The following is a 14,585-nucleotide window of genomic DNA, read 5'->3' on the forward strand; positions in this document are numbered from 1 at the left end:
GATCAAATAGCCTACTTCTGCTCCTAATTTGCATGTAGACCAGACTTTGGGACAGGAACTGAAGACAGCAAGTGAAGTTGCCCCTCCCTGGAGATGGCATGAGGGGCAAATAATTGGGCAAGTTTATCCTGGAGTGAAACTCACCCCTTTCTTTGTTATGGACCAGATCAAACCCTGTCCATGTATACAGAGAAGAATACTAGACATTAACCTTTTTTTGTTTTAAAGGTAAGTGTAAGGCATTGCGTTCCAGATGCAATTCGATTAGTCAAACAATTCAACATTAAGCAAAACACACTTTAATTTTTACACTATCATTAAATTACAGATGAAATAAAAGAATTGGCTTAGGTGTACCTCTATTGAAATGCTTAACAAAATAATATATAATAAAACTTCCATTAATTCACTTTTCCGCTGCAGTAATATCCCATAAACACAGAAGCAGAGTTAAATTCAGTAGACTGAACTGTTTCACATGTAATTCTAGCAGCAGGAAGAGCAGCCCAGCTTTTAGCTGTAACAGAGAGGGAGGAATAAGAGCTTCCACATCCAGCTTCAAACAACTGCTGAAAGCTAAAACCAAAAATCCTGGTTTTTGTGGGATATTGACCCCACCCATTCAGGCTGCATGTTTTGTTTCAACGTTTAAAAAAAAAACTCGCAAGGTCTTCCAAGCAGTTTATTGGCTTTGAGCAGACCTCTGTCTAACCTTTCATCATTTTTAAAGCTATAGTATTGTCATACTTCAAGGTCTGTGCAACATCGACGGCCGAAGGGCCTGTATACTTCACAAGGTCTGTGCAACATCGAGGGCCGAAGGGCCTGTACTATGCTGTAACGTTTTGTGTTCTATGTATTTGGTACCTCTGCAGCTGAGTGCCTAGGTGAGAAGATCAGTGTGATTTTCTCAACTGACCTGCAATTGAGGTCCTTAAGTTGTCAGTTAATATGGGAATCAAAACATAAAACCAGCAAGTTCTGTCATTCCATTCCAAGTCTGTGCTACAATTGGCCTCAGAGTCCCTGGGTGGGAAGAACAAGAAGGGTTTCACTATCCAATTGCCAATCAGTGACCTCTGTCCGAAAGCATGTCTTTCTGGATGTTATATGAGGAGAGAATTGGAGTTGATTAAAGTGCTTTCGGTGATCCAGTATTCTACCAAGTTTTGCCATCTGGACTGGCACATGAAATATCTGGGCACTTGGCTGTGAGTTTCTTGAGGGCTACCAGTAGACAAAGTTATATAGGATTATGCACCCATCAAGTCAGAGGTTGCAAAGGGAGGACCAGAAAAATAGCACAATGCAACACATTTAGTAACTTGGATGGTGTTTAAATAGGTTTCTAAAGAAACTAGTAATTCCTTCCCTAAACCTATCTCTCCTCCTCTTAAAATCCTCCTTAAAACCACTGTGTGACCAAGCATTTAGTTCCCTCTCCCCAAGATTTCCTTTTTGACTCAGCTTCCACTTTCTGTAATTGCTCTCCTGCATGGTGCCATACGATATTATTTTTTGTTAAAGACATATTTTAAATAGACATTGAAAATGTTGCATGGAGAAGTTTGACAATAACAGATGACTCTATATAATGATATTTTTGATGGATGTTTCATAATTTTCATCATTGAAATGCTTTCAGTTAATAGAATTAAGTGTTCCTATTCTGAATGCCACACTCGTCATAACATTTCTGTTTTCAGTGTCTCATTGAGTATATTTCTCATTGTGTCAAGAGCATTTTAAAAGTGAATTAATTTTATAGGTTAGATTTCCTTGCCATTCCCAATTTCATCTAAGTGCAATGAATTAATTCTGATAACTCAACTTAAAAGAAACTTCATTGTTAGCTTTTGCAATGTGGTACAAAATGTTGATTCACCATTATCAAAGCACAAGTTTGTATACATCAAAATTTTCAGTTCATTACTAAAGAATCAGAAGCACTGAGCTGTTTTTGTGTATAAGCAATTTTTTTCTAATTGCATCATTCAATTCTAGGTCTATTTCTCAAAATAAAATTAATTACTTCATATGGTCAATTAGAGGCATAAAGTTCCACTTTGTTGAACAAGTATGGTTTGCTGCATTTAATAAATATGCCTTGTATATTTGAGTGTATTTGCATTTGGTGCGCATGTGTATATTTAATATATTGTGTATATTTTACAATTTATGGTTTTTCTCCCCCACGGGATATGGGCATCAATGGCAAGACCAATGCTTTCTGCCCATCCCTATTTGCCCTTGAACTGAGTGGCTTGCTCAGCCATTGTAGCGATTGTAAGAGTCAACCACATTGCTCTGGGTCTGGAGCCACATGTAGGCCAGACCAAGTAAGGACGACAAATTCTCTTCCTTTACAGGACTTCAAGGAGTTGGATGAGTTTTTATAACACTCAATAATAATTTTGCAGTCACTATTACTGAGAGTAACTGTTTGAAAAACAGATTTTTCAATTAATTGATATTTAATATTTTAATTAGTTAATTGTATATTCGTGTTCCACTAGTTGGCATCACAGAGGGATATAAGAAAATGGGAAGCAAAGCACTGTAAAATTTTATTTTTCAACTTATACTCTGCATGAATGTTCCTGTAAACTTGAAGGAGACTGTTTTAAAATATTAAGATTATATATTCACATTAATAAGGACTTTCACTCCAACATTACCGTCCGCCGTACTGAAAATGTCTTGAGCTAAAATCTAGTGTCAAGAATAAGCCACTGAATAAGGTACTGGTTTAATGTACCATCAACAGTGGGCTCCATATTAGCATTTGCTTTCACTCTCTGCCAAAGGACTACCTGGTGTTTAAACACCCACATCAGCTCATTTGTTATCGCTGTGGTGACATATGAAATTTATGTTTTTAATTTTTAGAGCAGCAGGAACATGAGAGCTACTTGTGTGATTTTTCAATCTTGACCTGCTGTTTCCCAAATCTGACGGATGAATTTTGAGTGCATTTTATTACTTTAAGTATGTGTTAATGTGGGCTCTTACAGAGCTTGACTGAATTAGCTAACTAATTTGAGTGCTACTGTTTGAAGTTTTGCAGGAGGCTGAGTTGTACAGTTAAACACTGGCTCTGTTACTTCCCTCATCAGTTATGAAAAGAAAAGACCAGGAGAAAAACTCAACTGGAAATAAGGAAACAGATGAATTCACCTGTCAGTTTGAGTGTGACCAAAGCAAGGGCTGTGTTCAGATTTGTAATCGCTCACTGAAGCATTGTAACCTTTATTGTCAGCCGGTTATGCTTGAGCTTGTGATTGCGTTTTTTTGTTTGCAAGAAAAGGTTGCTGTACCATTAAAGAAAAAAATTGCGAATGACTTCAAACATCATTCTTCTACTGTATGGATAGGGAAAGCTGAACATTTTGCAGTGAAGTGCAGTAACTAGGACTGAAATTAGTAAAATGTCCATCTCAGCCTGCAGGAGCCATAACTGGGAATGCAGTCAACGTTACCCCTACAGTGGGAGCTTCTTTCTACTCAGGCCCTTGGCGTGTTGCTGGCCGCAATATACCCCTTCAACTTGGGTGGCTTGTTAGCCAAAACACAATTTCAGTTTGATTCCTTTTTCATGAGGCATTAGTTGTACAGCACCTGATTTGAGAATGGTAGCTATAATATGGCAGGCTGGTTGGAATTCAAAATATCCTGCCCAAGAGAGTAATCTGTGTCTGCTTGGTTGCACTCCAGTGCAAAGCAGGAAATACTTAGGGAAGGCATGGAGGAGGAGGAAGGGAGCGTACATGTAGGACAAATATTCAGTGAAACTGTGTACACTTTGTAAACCCCGTTTGACGCACATTTGACTGGAGAGTTCTTCAGTGGCATTAGCTCATGGTAGGTCAGATGAGACACCTTCTGGTCAGGGCAGACACTGCCATAGAGTCACATAGCATAGAAACAGACTCTTCAATCCAACCAATCCATGCCTGCTGAAATGGTTGTGAAAGTATTATTCTGTTGTTAAGGTGGATCTTTCTTCTGTTCGGTGTCCAAAAAGCTTCCTTGTTGTTGGAATGATCAGCTACAAGATTTGCAGTGATCCAGTGAAGGGATTCTGTGTGGGGTGGCTCATTTGGACCTCAGTGCCTTTTTACACTGCATATCCTGTGTGCGTGGATTTCTTTCCTGTTTGCTTATAATTACTGGGGAAACGTTGTCAGTGTATCAATGCCTTCTTTACAAACCAATCTTTTGGAGACAGCTGAAAGAGATTTTTGTCAACAAATACTTTATAATTAGCGACAGCTACAAACATCAGAGTGTTGTGTCTTTGTTAAGGGATGGAAGGGAATCACTCTTACTTATAACTAACCAATGGTCAATATTGTCAAGGAGAAAGGTACTTGACTGTACTTTTTTATTATGTAAGGATCTCACTCTAATCAATCTAATAATATCAGCTATATATCATTGAGTTATGCCAAGGTGATAATCTCCCTCTTACTCCTCTCTGTCCCAGAGCCAAGCAATGAGGATAGTGCGAACTATAGGCCAAGCCTTTGAGGTGTGCCATAAGTTGAGTCTCCTGCACACTGAGCAACCTGCAGATGGAGAGGATGACCAAGGGAGTGAAGAGAGTGCTGACAACAGCAGTGCCCCAGGTGGGACATTTTAATTACATCTGACATATTCCATAAGAGGGGGAGCTGTCATTTCAATCTCACTGCCTGAGTAACAGCTATAGGTATCCATAGTAACCCACAGCTGAATTTAAAGGAACGAAAAGATGAAATCTAGCAATTATATGTCCATTTTAAATGGAAAGACTTGATATTCAGATTCAAGGAGTCCACTTGCTGAGCTAATGGTGCTTCATGCAATTATTTTTGAATAACTCGAAAGATCTCAATGATTGACTAAACACTGGACAACAGACCTATAGTCCATGTCTTCACCTCTAGTCACAAGCTTCTTCATATCCATAGCACAGGGTCCAACCTTCTCCTACTCTGTCCTAGCATCCTCTTCCCATTTCAACTTAAGCAAATTCTCTGACCTTGCATCCCTCTATTGCAAAGACTGCAAACTTCCAGAGTTCTGGAATTTTGTGGGAGGGGTGTAAACTTCAATGAATGTCTTTCTCGCAGAGTACTTGCAGAGTTACACCATACTTTACTCAAAAACTGCATGAATCCATGTAATACTCTGTTAACTCACTTTTCAGATTAGAATCAGTCTAAACATTATGACACAGACAGCAACACAGGGGGCTAACACATTCAACATCTCAACATCTTATCTGTGCTGACACTAATTGTTACAGTTAACCTGAGAATGTAACTTTTTTTAAAAAAGTTTTGTGAATTACACATGAAGGAAGTGAAACTAACATGGTCATTCTAACAGATGAGAGACTTAACAATCAAGGTATTTTTCAATGTATAGTTTCAGTTACACCACACTGTAAACTTTTGCTATAAATTCTGTGCCTTACAATTGTGCCCTCCACAACCACCTGATGAAGGAGCAGCGCTCAGAAAGCTAGTGCTTCCAATTAAACCTATTGGATTATAACGTGGTGTTGTGTGATTTGTAACTTTGTACACCCCAGTCCAACACCGGCATCTCCAAATCATTTCTCGCCACCTCCTATCCCTCTGTCTGTCTATCTGTCTCTCTCTCTCTCTTTCTTCCATCCTGCCCACTCCATGATGTAATAGGTGACCTGCTCACCCTCGTCTCATTTGAGGCACTTAAGTGATTAATGCAGAGTCACTTATCCAATCTCGTTTCCAGCCATGGTTGTCTGACTCCTTCGGCCTTCATGGCTTTTCTACTTACAGTGCCACGATTGCCTGAAGTTGATTCATGAAATATTCCCAGAACAGATGCCTGTCCTGAATTTCCTACATCACTCATAATAAGAAAGGTTAGAATAGGAATTCCTGTTGTGTACCCCTGGGCATTGTTGGGCACACTGCCAACAGTCAGTGCAATGGAAACAAAGGTGTTGTGTACTGTTGACATATCTATCTCATTAGTTCCAGCAGGACATCAACTAATGATAAAAAATTGTGTGGCGCTGGAAAAGCATCGGATGCTGCCTGACTTGCTGTGCTTTTCTAGCACTACACGTTTTGACTGATCTCCAGCATCTGCAGTCCTCAATTTCTCTTCATGACAAAAAAAATTGATTATTGGTCTGTTACTAAGATTGATGAATTGTCATTCACACTGATATCTTGTAACTTCCAGACTGTCTCTGGCATTAACTGAAGTTTGGTTTAAAACCTAGCTCTATTTGAGCTTATTTTTGGTCATTTGGATTGTTCGTCGTGTACTTATGTTTAGGGGGTGGCACAATGGTTCAGTGGTTAGCACTGCTGCCTCACAGCGCCAGGGGCCCGGGTTCAATTCTAGCCTTGGGTAACTGTCTGTGTGAAGTTTGCACATTTCCCTGTGTCTGTGTGGGTTTCTCACGGGTGCTCTGGTTTTGTCCCACAGTCAAAGATGTGTAGGTCAGGTGAATTGGCCATGCTAAATTACCCATAGTGTATTAATCAGGGGTAAGTACAGGGTAGGGTAATGTGACTGGGTTGGTTATTCTTTGAAAAGTCGGTGTGGACTTGTTGGGCCAAATGGCCTGTTTCCATAATGTAGGGAATCTAATCATTTGAGAATTATGTAACGTGTATAAAAATCGTGGCATCAATGTTTTTTGTTTGATTCCCACTTGGGCTCTTAAATGATGTCTTCACAAGTTTAACAACAAACCATTCAAATGTCAGTTCATGTTTCTTGTCATGCAGTTTGCGTTATTAGTGTGACTTGTAGCTTGCAGTGTTAGTGAACTGCAAGCGTTTATTGTCAGATGTATTTTATTCTGACAGGGCCATCCTTACAATACACTTGGGGGTGGATTTTACAATATGTCTCAATCCCTGACAGCCTGGTTAAAATGTTAGTGAAGAACCTGTCCATTATAGCGATTGCTACCCCTCAGCAATTTATTGCTGGAAGCCATGTTCATCGCGTCAAGTTGAAACTTGCCTCAGGGCGAAGTCCCACTTTGGAGAGTTGCTGATAATCAGATAGCTAGCTGCTGTCTCTGCCCAGTTATGTCAGACTGGGTATTAGTCAGTTTACAGTCTAACCTCAGACTAATTGAACGTGGAGCAGACTATAAGTCTTCGAGGTGTGACAAGAGGTAGACAGAAGATGCGCTATCTTGACATTTTTAGGCGTGTCCGTGGGGATGGTATGTGATAAGCATCATGTTCACAAGAATAGAAAGTTTACTATTGTTGGAAATTAATCTCCAAAAATATACACATTACCGGATTGTACTTTCATCTTCTAACACAAAATTCAAATTGGAGAGCACAGGATCGATAGAAAACAGAAGAGAGTGTTACACACAGCCCTTCAGGTGCTATTGTTGAAAGGGCATTTCCTGTTTAAATGACATTTACATAGCACACATTTAAACAGTGTACATTTAAATAGTTGATTAATTCCTATGTTCGCAGGTGTCAATATGTTTGTTGCTGTGCTTTCCAGCACTACTCTAATCTTGACTCTAATACCTGGCTGTTTACCAACATTGGACACTGACCAGTGTAAATATTCTAGTTCAGTTGCTACACACTGGATGATTACAGGTAATACAAAGCATCATTTAATCTAAATGAAGTTGTTATCCTATGCCACTGTCCACCTTAAACACGCAAGAAGCCATTTTCTAATTATGGAGATGGGACCCGTAGGGCCCTCTCAAGGGTTACACCCAATGGGTTCTCATGCCAGTCACTAAAGAGTTTTGCAGCCAGCTCAATTCACACTGACTAGGAGGGCAGGAATCAGCATCATGGTGGCATTGGTCAACAAAGGGGAAGGTTTGAATACAAGGGCAGTGGTAGCGGAGAGAATTGAAAGAGCAGTTTAGTTCGTCAGTGGAGAACTTCAATGTTCACAGACAGCAGTGAGAATCCGTAGTTAATGTACCTGCATGACTGAATGAGCCAAACGAATAGAGTCGCCAGGCAGTTTCCACTTACCCTCAGCTATTGACCTCTTTAAGTAAGATAAGTTTCCACACATAACTTGGATTGTCTATGATTTGTGGGCACTTTGAGGAAATAGTGCTGATTAGCATACGGAGATGATTTGACTCTATTTTCATTCAGCCCTGTTCAATCCTAATGATTCTGACAGCAGCGTTGGCTGCATAAACCAAAGCCATCTGGAATATTACAGGGGCTGACCTTCAGAGGCGAGTTGCCATTTTTCTTTGCTTCAGTCTTTCTTCCTTTTTATAGATAGCGAGGGGGTAGCAGCTCCGCTTGCGTGTGTGAGAATTGAGGTAAATACAATCTGTACTACACTAGAACATGAGGAGGTCCCTTTTAAAATGTTTCAGCTGCAGGTCCTGTCTGCAGCTTGGTTCTAGTCAGGGGTCTTAAATTTTAAAAAAAGCAATAGATTCCTATTTCTAAATACACCTCTTACATATCTGTAAATAGACTCCATTAGGTGTCAGTCCTCAATTCTGAGAATCCATTGCTTTACCTAATATTGGGTGAAATGTTTTTCAGACCTCCTTCAGGTGTGGAGCATTAGTCTCTCAAATGACCTCTTGTTGGACACGCGGACCATAAGGAAGTCCAGTTTCGATCCTCACATTTTTGTTTTAATCAGATAATCCCTGTTGCCCAAACGTACTTTTTATTTCCATTCATGCTGTTGGTGCTCAGTGTACCTTTATTTCTGGATGTCTGAGTGTCTCAGAGTGAATAATCCTTCGTGTTGCTTTGTGGTTTGTTGCAGCCCAACAGCTCACTGAGATAGAGAAAGAGGCTTCAGAGGAGACTGATATAGACGCCATTGAACCGCCCATCCACGATAGTTCTGAGGTCGATTTCAGCCGAGGTGTGACTGACCTGGATGCAGTACGCAAGGAACAGGACCTTCAACCGGTCAAAAAGGTACTTTTAAAGCTCTCCTCTCAGCCAACCAGTTTTTGCCTCTCAAAGGGCAATTCTCTTTATGCTTGGACCCATGGAAACCACATTCCCCTTTGGAGAGCATTCCTGGTGTTAATCCTTTTATAATGCATTTTGCTGCTATTTCGATGCAAAATCATTCTGCTCCACGTCTGCAAAACGACAAGCATGCCTAATCCCGTTAGTTGCAAAGTTTACAGAACAGATGATGCATAGTTACAATGTGAAAACATTTGGTGAGTATTTCTGTACTATGTGAAATACCTGTCTGTACCAGGCAGGGCCTGGTGAGTGTAAAGTGTATTGAATGATTGGAGCTCACAAATACCAAGCCAAAGGCCACAATAAACTTACTGGCAGGCAGGACTTTCACCAACTCTGTGCTCATTTTGTGCTGTTATCTCCTCCATCCCTCAAAATAGAAAACGGATCATCTCCAAGACTTCCCAATTCTATTGGCTCCCTTGAAATATGACAGTGTATGTGGACATGGTGGCTCAGTGGTCAGCACTGCAGCCTCACAGCACCAGGGACCCTGGTTCGATTCCACCCTTTGGTAACTGACTGTGTGGTGTTTGCACATTATCCCTTGTACCTGTGTGGGTTTCCTCTGGGTGCTCCACTTTCCTCCCACAGTCCAAAGATGTGCAGGTTAGGTGGATTGGCCATGCCAAATTGCCCATAGTGTCCAGAGATGTGCAGGCTGAATGGGTTAACCATGGGAAATACAGGGTAGGGGGATGGGTCTGGGTAGAATGCTCTTTGGGGGAGTTGATGTGGACCTGTTGGGCAGAATGGCCTGTTATGATTTGATACTAAGCATGCGGACAAGAACCTATAATTCCACTGAACTGGAGTGGAATAGACAGTTCAGACTCGAGCATTTTCTCTGAACGTCAATTAGAAAATGTAGTTCCAGACGCTTAAACCTGTGCTGTAATGAATGAACTGTCCTCATTGGGAAGGGCTGGTAAAATAAATTGTAGTTGGCGTAAATCACTAAGACTGTCACAGCACAACAGATTTACTGATTCATCCTACTCTTCAGTCACTATCTCATTTGGGAGGAAATTTGAATGGAACATCCAAACTCTGTGAAAGTTCTCCTTTTGAATCATGTTTTCCATATTCAGCTCCATTTGTTCTATCTACAATAATTGAGCATCGCAACAGAAGGCCATTTGGCTCACTCTGCTGTGCTAGCTGTTTTGAAAGCCAACTGGTTAGCTCCGTTTCCATATTAATTCCCGCCCCCCCCCCCACCTCCCTCACTGCTGGAACGTATTTACACAATTTACTGGTAAGTGTAATCCTCCTCGACGTGACAATGGATTTCAGTCCTCCAGCTAACTAACATGAAGAAGAGCTGTCTGCTCAGAGATTTGTCGGCTCAAGCCTTGTGATAATGTTGACACTGAAAGACAATGGACTGAGAAATTGTGTGAAGTGGTTTTCACATTCATTCATGGGACAAGGGTGTCGCTGGCTGGGCCATTAATTATTGCCCATTCCTAACTGCCCAGCCCAGAGGGTAGTTAAGAGTCAACCACATTGCTGTGGGTACATTTGATCCAGACCAGGTAAGAATGGCGATTTCCCTTCCTGAAGGACATTAATGAAGCAAATGGGTTTTTCTGACAATGGTCACCATTAGACTCTAATTTGGGACTTTTGTCGAATTCAAATTCCACCATCTGCCATGGCGAGATTGGAATCCAGATCCCTGGCACATTACGTGAGTCTCTGGATTCACAGTCCAGTGATCGTGCCGCTAGGCTGTTCCCCTAATTACTGAACCTATACAGCTCAACTGGTTCAACTGTTGTCTCCCTTATTTTAACTGGGGCATCAATTTGTTTTTTTTAATCTGGTTAATGCATCTTATAAAAGATCAGAGTACGAACTCACTAAGTGTTCAGATGCTAGAATTTAAACACGTTGATTACTTGTGCTTCAGAAGTCTCTTTTGCAATAATTGCATAAAGTGGGGTGACAGGAGAGGAGGCTTTTCAGAACAGCACATAATGTTCTTTAAGTTCCCTCCTACTGTTCTATTTGGTCCTTAAACATGAGCAAAAAGGATGTAGCATACTCGATCCTTTTAATGAAAGAGTGGGCACACTAGCAGAATTCAATTACATTTCAGAATGGTAAAAACTCCCTGGGATAATTGACAGTTACAAACATTGCTGAGGGTGTTTTACTTATTTGCATACAACAATCAGTCTAAGTATTTGATCTGTTCCACTGCACTTTGTCCGATGTTCATCACCTCCAACAAAATACAGCTGACAGCAGAGCATCATTTACAACATATGTGAGCTCCCGAAGCTGGTAATATCCCACTGTCTGTCCGCTAAGTAAACCCCTTGGAGCATTCATGAATCATGAGACAGCACTGCCCTGCGGGGATATTACTGAAGATACATGTCAGCATCTGGGGATTTACACGCCACGAGGAATCAAATATTGCCTCCAGCAGTGGTACTGTCCTGATGTTAACAGAACTTTGTTCATTGTCCAAACCTCAATATAACCTTAATCAGATTTTTGTCTGGCTCCACTTCTGTGAAGTGCCTTGGGGTTTTTATCCCCTACATTACAGCTACTAGATAAATGCATGCTGTTGTTTGCATTAGCTTAAGCACATAGCAGTCTTTTTCCAAAAAGCTAATGAAAGAGAAAGCACGGAAGTTTGGCAAATCTTTCCCCCACGAGCAAAGAGGGAAAGGTGTCAGGCAGGAAATTACATACCCCAATTGTTTAATTTTATCTCTTGCTTCCTGGTGCATATTTTGACAGTGACACTCACTAACAGTGAGTGTGGACTGGAGAAGGTAGTTCTGGCCCTGTTTCCCACCTGTGTTGGTTTCTAGGAAGGCTTGAGGAATGTCTCAGTTTGTGGGCTGAATTTTCCCAGAATCTCAGAAGTCCAGCATAGGTCAAATACCCAAAGCCATTCCTTCCTCTGAGTGCTTTTCCCAGAGAGGAAAATCCAATTCTAGCTGATAATGAGTCACCTGGCCTCGATTGTCCAGGCTGCAAGCAATGTTACAATAGTGCATGGTGTTTTGTTTAGGAAAGTCGAAGTGGATTCGAGGCAGCTTTGCAGCACAGGGTCTGAGCTCTGACTGGATTTGAGGGTTTACACACATGCTACCAGTACTTTAAGAGGGGAGACAATCCCTAAGCAGCAACAAATGTCTTTGCAACTACTTGGTGGAGACTTATGTCTCTGTTAATGCTAGCCCAGATGCTTCTCTGCTAATGAGGATGCCTGGGTGAGCCTGGCTGCAACTTGTGCTGGTGGTCAGGCATCGCCCACACCACCAGCCTGACCATGCGCAGTGTGGAATAGATGCCCCCAAACTCTGGGTCCAGCTAATGTCTCTAAAAGGTCAGGATTCTTGGAGGAAGCTTCTTAACTGACTGTCTCGGTGAAGATTTGTATCTGGTGCCTCATCACAGCCTCGCCTGGGTATCTAATTGTGATCCTTCCTGAAAATTCAACCTTACAGGAAAAAGTGGGATCTTTATGTGTAGCAAGGGTGAACCATTAATATGGACTTTGAAATGTGAATTGAAATGCTTTGAATTCCCTTTGGGAATCTCAGGCAAGAAGAATTGGTCATGAGTTTTCAGAGATGTTTGATTTCCATCACAGATTTCTATCACCAGATTGAAAACTTCATAAAGGGAAGGTAGTTGCTTGTATTTGTAGCTATTCAGTTGGGCAGGATATCACTAACGGTCTGATAGTGAATCAAAGTCTGGTCCCCTTTGATTTTCAACTTGTGTAAATGATCCAGATGTGGTCTCGAAGGTTGGTGGGTGACTCGAGACAAGAATACATGATAACTGATGGGCAAGAATGTAGGAGCTGACAGTATAGTTTAGACGGCAGAAGTGGGTACTGCAGATGCTGGAGATTAGAGTGATGCTGGAAAAGCACAGTAGATCAGGCAGCATCCGAGGAGCAGGAAAATCAATGTTTCAGGCAAAAGCCCTTCACCAGAAGGTTTCTGATGAAGGGATTTTGCCTGAAACATTGATTTTCCTGCTCCTTGGATGCTGCCTGACCTGCTGTGCTTTTCCAGCACCACTCAGTATAGTTTAGATGGCTAATGGAATGGGAAAATGTGGCTATTGCAGGGAAATTAGGAACAGCACATTTTTGAAAAAAAAGGCACAGGGCAAGAAGTATATGCTGACTAACAAGGTTCATACAAGAGGTCTTGAGGCACAGATAACAGAGTGGGGAAGTGTAATTCAAAATGGCGTTGGCAACAGTTTCCACCTGATGAAACCTTCAGGAGCAATTGGAGGCCAGTGAGAGGGATCCACCCGTGAGCAAGTCTACTGTACCCCAGGGCAAAAGGAGTGGACAGTGAAGGGTCCGAACAATGGATGTTCATTTGTGCCTTGTATGATTGCTGCTATTTTGCCAACTGAGATGAATTCACTTATTAAAGGCATTGAACCTGAGACTGTCCTTGATCGTAGGTGGTTCAACCAGTCACTTGTTAAACAGCGTTGCCTAACTATTCAATGGCCAGTAATCGAAACACAAACTGGGTATTTGACACTGCATTGCCACCACCATACAAACCGCTTCCTTGATGAGTTGAGTTTAAATCCCACTGGTCGCTGTGGTGAGTGTTGAACTGTGACTGTGGAGCATTCACTTGCATCTCTGGATTACTAATCCAATGACACTCTCGCTACACACCGCTGCCTCCCTTGTATAAAAAGGCCAAATGCATGTAGTACCTTTCCAGTAGAAAATTACCCTGGGATCTTATAGGAGCACAACCGAACAAAGAAAAAGTGACTCCAAGCCAAATAAGTTATCAAACCAGTCAGCCACAGCATATCGCACCCACAAACTGTGACACCGTCAGGGGGTCACACTCCCCACACTGCTTGACTGCCAACCATGGGCGCTTCCCCCAAAATTCCCCCCACCCAAAAAAAAACTGTCAGAATTGATAAAATGTGGAGGTGGAAAAAGCACGGCAGGTCAAGCAGCATCAGAGGATCAGGGGAGTCGATGTTCCAGGTCGGAATCTTTCATCAGGACTCGCCTGCAGCATCAACTGCAGGCCACTGTTCCCATATGGCTCCACCAGCAACTTGCCCCATGAATGCAATGCCAACACACACACACTCTTTGCCCAGTCTTCCCAGAATGCTTGATCATGTCTCGATTTTCCCGGAGAACCACAGGAGATAATTGAGATACTAAACAAGTCTTTCACCTCAAACAAAAACAGAAGTTTCTGGAAAAATCAGCAGATCTGGCAGCATCTGTGAAGAGAAATTAGAGTTAATGCTTTAGGTCCAGTGACTGTTCTTCAGAACAAGTATTTTGCCTCAATACTTACTGAGAAGAAAGACATGTAATTTATGTAAATGAATAGTGATGTCTTGAAAAGAGTCCACGTTACAGAAGATGAGGTGCTGGATGTCTTAAAATGCATAAAGGTAGATAATCCCCAGTAAATCCAGGACATTGTGGGAGGGTAGGGAAGAGATTGCAGGGTCCCTTTCAGAGATAGTTGTATCATTGACAGCCACGGGTGAAGTGTCAGAAGACTGGAGGGTGGCTAATGTTGT

At 41.7% G+C, this 14,585-nt stretch overlaps 1 protein-coding gene across 5 annotated transcripts in view; it reads left to right on the forward strand.

The window, feature by feature from the left end:
• Positions 1-14,585, forward strand: part of nos1apa (nitric oxide synthase 1 (neuronal) adaptor protein a) — a 368,693-nt gene that overhangs the window by 259,191 nt on the left and 94,917 nt on the right. For all 5 annotated transcript variants that reach the window (XM_060830171.1, XM_060830172.1, XM_060830167.1 and 2 more), the window contains 2 exons: positions 4,487-4,628; positions 8,794-8,951. In XM_060830171.1, coding sequence (XP_060686154.1) covers positions 4,487-4,628; positions 8,794-8,951 — 300 coding nt within the window. The remainder of the gene's footprint in view (positions 1-4,486; positions 4,629-8,793; positions 8,952-14,585) is intronic.

Source organism: Hemiscyllium ocellatum, chromosome 9 (genome assembly GCF_020745735.1).
Source record: "Hemiscyllium ocellatum isolate sHemOce1 chromosome 9, sHemOce1.pat.X.cur, whole genome shotgun sequence".
Classification (NCBI taxonomy): domain Eukaryota; kingdom Metazoa; phylum Chordata; class Chondrichthyes; order Orectolobiformes; family Hemiscylliidae; genus Hemiscyllium; species Hemiscyllium ocellatum.